At 36.2% G+C, this 6,000-nt stretch overlaps 1 protein-coding gene across 1 annotated transcript in view; it reads left to right on the plus strand.

Annotated features, from left to right (window-relative positions):
• The window catches only part of ADGRL3 (adhesion G protein-coupled receptor L3), a 737,803-nt gene extending 732,036 nt beyond the window's left edge, over positions 1-5,767 (plus strand). The window contains exon 26 of the mRNA XM_084758697.1: positions 3,299-5,767. Coding sequence (XP_084614823.1) covers positions 3,299-3,375 — 77 coding nt within the window. The 3' untranslated portion in view covers positions 3,376-5,767. The remainder of the gene's footprint in view (positions 1-3,298) is intronic.
• The last annotated feature ends 233 nt before the right edge of the window (positions 5,768-6,000 follow it).

Raw genomic sequence — 6,000 nt, forward strand, 5'->3', positions numbered from 1 at the left:
TCTCTCTCTCTCTCTCTCTCTCTCTCTCTCTCTCTCTCTTTACCTGTCCCTCTCTGTTCTTTTCTCCTTCCCTCCCTCCCTCCCTCCCTCTCTCCCTCATAGACATCATACATATAAACAAACATGAACAAAGATTTTTTAAAATTTAAGAAGTTATATGATTTTTCTCCCATTCTAATAGAAGCTGCGATGCAGAGGATAATACAACTAGTAATAGCTGGCCAACCCATCTTCAATGTCATGATTGATGTTACCCTAAGTGCAGCTAAAATACATTTATATACAGATAGGAAAAATATATACAGTCTTTTGTATAAACATTGTGAACTAGTCATTCTCTAATTAATGTGTTTATAACTGAGGCTCAAGACCAAACAATCTTCCAAATAAGCCTTCAAAAAACTCTGGGAAAAAATTTCAGCTTTGAGTTAATGTTTATATAAATATTACAGGGTTAGGTTCTGCTGCACAGAACTTTTATAAGCCCACGTCAGTTATTACCATGAACTGTGAAGAAGCCTGAGCAGACGTTTGCAGATAATTATACTGACATCCCTACTTCATTACTTTTAACTGAATTGAATTTATAGTACTCAGGCTCATGTATATGAGCACTACTTTTCTTCAGAAGAAAGATGTGTCATATGTCCTTATTCTCAGCTGGATGGACAGCTTTTGGCAGGCAGGCACTTTATAGCATGAAGGACATCTTATGAGCTAAGGGCTGAGCTTCAATTAAAATGAGATAAATCCTAAAACGGTTTCAGATGATGCCCTCCATCTAGCTTAAGTGTAAGTGAAAAGGGTCAGATGACAAACATAGTTACAAATTGCAGTTGCATATGCAAGGTTGTCATTCGTATCAACGAATACCTAACATTATCTTGCTAACTGATTCATCTCAAAAGAAAAGTAAAACATTACATAATGTACACAGACAGATAGTAAACAGAGGGTAAATAGACAGATCATAGCTGTTTTATAAAAGGTTGCTCTTATATTTGCTGAGTTATTAAGAAATATGAAAATAATTTTTAAAATTTTTTTATTAATTTGTTCTTTTTACATCTCAGTGGTTATCCCATCCCTTGTATCCTCCCATTCTTCCCTCCCTCCCATTTTCCCCTTATTCTCCTCCCCTATGACTGTTCCAATGGACAGAACATTCTCCACAGTGGAGTGGAGAGTGGGATATGATTTTCACGGGAACTCTGGTGCCTTGTATTTGACCATGTCCCCTGGATGGGGAGACCTGGTGGTACTCAGAGGAAGGATAGCAGGTTACCAAGAAGAGACTTGATACCCTATGAGCATGTACAGGGGGAGGAAATCTCCCTCAGGAAAAGTGTTTTATTGGAGACAAAATTCCATTATTTAAATTATGTAGTACCAGAACTTGTGAAGCTGAAGCAGGAGTATCAGTTGAGTTTATAAGTTCAAGACAAGCCTGGGTAACATGATGAGAACCTGTGGAAGGAAAAAAAAAGTCAAAAGAAATAAAAAAAATGATGGGACTGAGCGTTTAAGGGTAACATTCAGCACCTCCACTTACTGATTTCTTCATGGCCATCAAATGAGTCTGTTTTCTGTTTCACAGATCCCCATCAGTCATTTAAACCACCTCTGTAGACAACTGTAAATAAAGGTTAGGTACCTCTGTTATTATCTTCCTCATTTGACTCCTGAGTGCATATGTTCCCCTCTGAGAGACTTTCCCTAAATATTGACTGCTACATTTTATCTAGATATACTTAAAATTGTAAAAATCTGTCGCACTCCATGAAAATCTCAAAGATATATCATTTAAAGAATCATTATAAAACAAGCCAATGTCTAAACAAGTTTAGGATTAAAGAATTTCCAGTGACACAAAGCCTTTTGTGTCCTTCTTGCTTTTATTCCTACCTTGCAATGTTAATCTATTTTGTGGCTTTATCATCCCTTAAGTTTATTTGATGCCTAGTTTTAATTCATTTTTGGGTACCTTTGTGACTTTCTTGGGGGGAGGACTAATTCTATGTTTATGAATGCAAATGATACAATTGTCTATACTTAATCTTTATTGTTGTAGAGGATATTTTCTATCAATCAGAATATTATAATTTGTCCCATGCACTACTCAATGACCATCATTTGGAAATTTTCCAGTTTGAAACTGAGACATCAGTTACCTATCATCCTTTATGCACTTTTTATATATGTGTGAAAGAATATTTAAATTTCTAACATTTTGGCATTAAGATCAAATTAATTTCAAGTTTATCAAATCTATACTATTGTCAAAAATGAAGTTACTTATATGAGTTTCTGTCCTTTTTTTCTCACTACCAGTCAAATATTGCTATTTTGTTTTCTTTTTAAGATTGAAACAAGGCCTTACTATAATTTTATTTTGGTCCTAAATCATAAAGCTTTATGTCCCAGTGATATTCTATCACATGGTTGTAGGCACCTGGTACCACACAAGATTTCTTATTTATCTTCTTCTTTCCTCTAATCCTCCTCTGTTTCTCTCATTTCTATTATTATTATTATCACCTTTTTCATTCTAATTTGTTTTAGATATGCTGATATCTACACGTTACATTGTGGTGCCTGCTCCACCGCTGTACCAAGTTGAGGGCGAGGGACTGCGGATTTAATGCATGCACGCACGCGCGCGCGCCGCGCGCGCGCGCGCACACACACACACACACACACACACACACACACACACACACCACAGTGGGTCCTTCCTGCTAAGAGAGCAGCAGCTTCAGCAGCAGCCGCAGCAGCGGTTTATTATCCACGCCCCCCTTCAGAGTTCCAAAGAGCCTTCTTATAGGCAGCAAAACAGGAATCCTCCTCCCAGGTGAAATCCCTCAAGAGGTAATCGCACACAGGAGGAAAAGTCTCGAGGAAGGGAGGGGCGCGTTCTCAGAGCAGTAAACATGACTAGCTAACCAAGATAAACACAGACATGGAAGCTGCTAGAAACAGGACATGAAACAGCAAGACAGGCAGGCAACCCAGTCAGGCCTGGTTCCTACATTAATTTTAGTTTGTATGTGTTTTATTGTCAAATTCGGCATATTTTAAAATACCTATTAGAGATTTGGTTATCAGTTTATATGAAATTCTTGTTTTGACTCTTGTTACTGTCCCTAACTTATTACTTTATATTTTCAGGACCTGAATTCATACTTATATATTGCTGAATCTGTCATTTTAGTTTTATTTCAGTTTCATTTAACTTACAGTGAGTTGGTGGATATACTTTCTGTATTTTAAAATGCTCACCTGACTTATTTTGGTTCAGGGATGCTTTCCAGAAGCCCTCCCGTGGTGCACTGTGCGGACCCGTCCAGCACCAGGACACAGAACTTATGGACCTGAGGCTGACCTGCCGCCACACACACGTTACCAGTGGTACCTGGCAGCAAAAATATGCATATGTGATGGAGAAATCATGATTAAAATATTTGAATGCAGAAATGTGTGCGTTGAAATATTTCCAATTAAAGTTCATAGTTGTAACCAGAGGGTTCGCTTCTTTTTAATTATTGTAAAATCATCTTTTAGTGCTCTGAGAGTTTTTAACGGCTGTTTTGATCACAGGCTTTACTCACCCAACTCCTCCCAACCTACCCTTTCTCTCCTACCCACCCAACTTCATTTTCTCTTTTTATTTGGTTTTGGTTTTGTTTCTGTTTTTTTTCTTATCAAGTCCAATATATGAGGCCATATACTCTTGGATACCATGGCCTTCTACTGGAGCCTGGTGGACTCATGAGGGCTAATGCTCTTAAGGAACACTAACCCTCTCCCAGCAGCTTTCACGTGTCAGTAACTCCGCAGCTGGGTTGGGACTTCGTGCCCCCCACCTCCTCTCCCCAGACTTAGGTTGGATTTGGCTCCTCTTGATGCCTAGTGAGAACACATCTCACTCTAGCCAGTCCCATAGTCGGTGACTCAGAGACACGAGTATGAGGTTTTTTTTTTAAAAAATTCTTTTTTTTCTCCTTTATTAATTTATTCTTGTTACATCTCAATGGTTATCCCATCCCTTGTATCCTCCCATTCTTCCCTCCCTCCCATTTTCCCCTTATTTCCCTCCCCTATGACTGCTCCTGAGGGGGATTACCTCCCCCTGTATATGCTCATAGGGTATCAAGTCTCTTCTCGGTAACCTGCTGTCCTTCCTCTGAGTGCCACCAGGTCTCCCCCTCCTTTTAAAAGTGTCTTAAACAAGAGGATTGAAACATCTGTGTGTTGCTGATTATAAGACCATGAATATTATTCAAATAGGCATAGCAGTATGATTGAGCATCCTGTTTAATATATTTCAAAGTGTGAAGGTACATTTCAGCATCTCTTATGTCCCTTGTCCTCTGACTTACTGCTTATACTAGATATACATATGTATATGTGTATATGTGTATATATATTTGTAAAAATTAACCTGAAACATTAACATTGATCAATATAGCATAAGGCACTGTTCAGAATGAAAGTGGCATCGATAAGAATCTAAGTAATATGTTTAACATTCTTGACTATTTTCCCTGCCAAGGTAAATTTTAGTGTCCCCAAATCTCATACCACAGGTATGAAATAATTTAAAGTTTCTCCAAATTAGACGGAAAATATTTATTAAAAACTACGTGGCATCACTACTGACAAATCACACAGTTGATAACTTTTCTGGTTTGCTAATAATGAACAACAATTTCAGTCATGCTGAAATATTGAATTATATTCCCATCTATTTTTAAACATTACCAAGACTCTTGTACAGAAAGCATTAAGAAATTTACAGAGAGAAATATTTACAGAAATAGTGGTTTTGTTGTTATGGTCAAAGGGCAACTTTAAAACATGTTTACCTTTTGTTGATCAGGCAATTTTCAGCTTGCCAGAACTAATTTAGTGTGATGCTTTTCACTATAAATAAATATTGACTATATCGCCTATATTTTATTGTTTTTTTGGTAATTTGTTTTATTTGTGAAAGAATGACAAATTAAATAAATTCTAACCACCTGATAAACCCTGGATTTTTGTCTAGTTCCTCCTATTGGAAAGATGATTCACTATAATTTTGTTATTAAATGGCTAAAGTGGGTTTCACTGTGGAAGTGTTCTTCAGTCCTAGAATCCCAATATTTAAATTACGTGCATTATTGTTCTAGTCTGTAAAGAGTATTCTTCGGCCATTGGACCATTTAAAACATGTTTTTTAAATTTTTATTAACCTGCTGAAAAATTAAAAATAAAATTTTAGCATTTAGTTTACTATGTGTGTTCCAAATATTTTCTCAAATGTTCACTCCATTTATTTTTTGTGTTTTTTTTTTTGTTATATACAAATTAATGGATGCTATGGTGGCATTTTTGTACATCATTGTATATAAGACAAAACAGGCAATGTTTGTCTTTCCCACCAATACCAACTCCCTCTTCCTCCTTTTGACCCCTTCTTCCCTTTGCTTAGTTCTGCTCCTGTTTTCATGACATGGGTGTGAATGTGCATCTGTCTGTGTTCACACCTGGGTTCTATGACATTTATCACTGATTTTGATCTTTTGTTTTCCAACAGGGGCTATTTGAATATAGTGTGGAAAAGTTTCAATTTTATTTTTTCCATAAAGAATGACAATTTTAACATTTTTTCTTTCCTTATGAGAAATATTACCTCTGTCATATGTCTACATGTATGAATATGCTTTTGGATTTTTTGGCTTTAATTATCACTTTGCTCACTTTTACAACTGCTCTTTATTAAAGCTCTATACTGTTATATTTATTATGGCTTTTTAATTATTCTCTATCATTGGTTGAGCAATTCTGTTTTGCTTTGGTTTCTTTCTACTACTATTTACTTCTGCAAAAAGAATTTTAAAATACCTTATCATGAACTATGAAAAACTTATTTTACATTTGAAATTATAATGGATGTGAATATAATCAGGAAATAGTCTACTTCCTTGTATCCACAAGCATGGTTCACAATGCCAAATA

This window comes from Acomys minous (assembly GCF_964271855.1).
Source record: "Acomys minous genome assembly, chromosome: 15".
Taxonomy (NCBI): Eukaryota; Metazoa; Chordata; class Mammalia; order Rodentia; family Muridae; genus Acomys; species Acomys minous.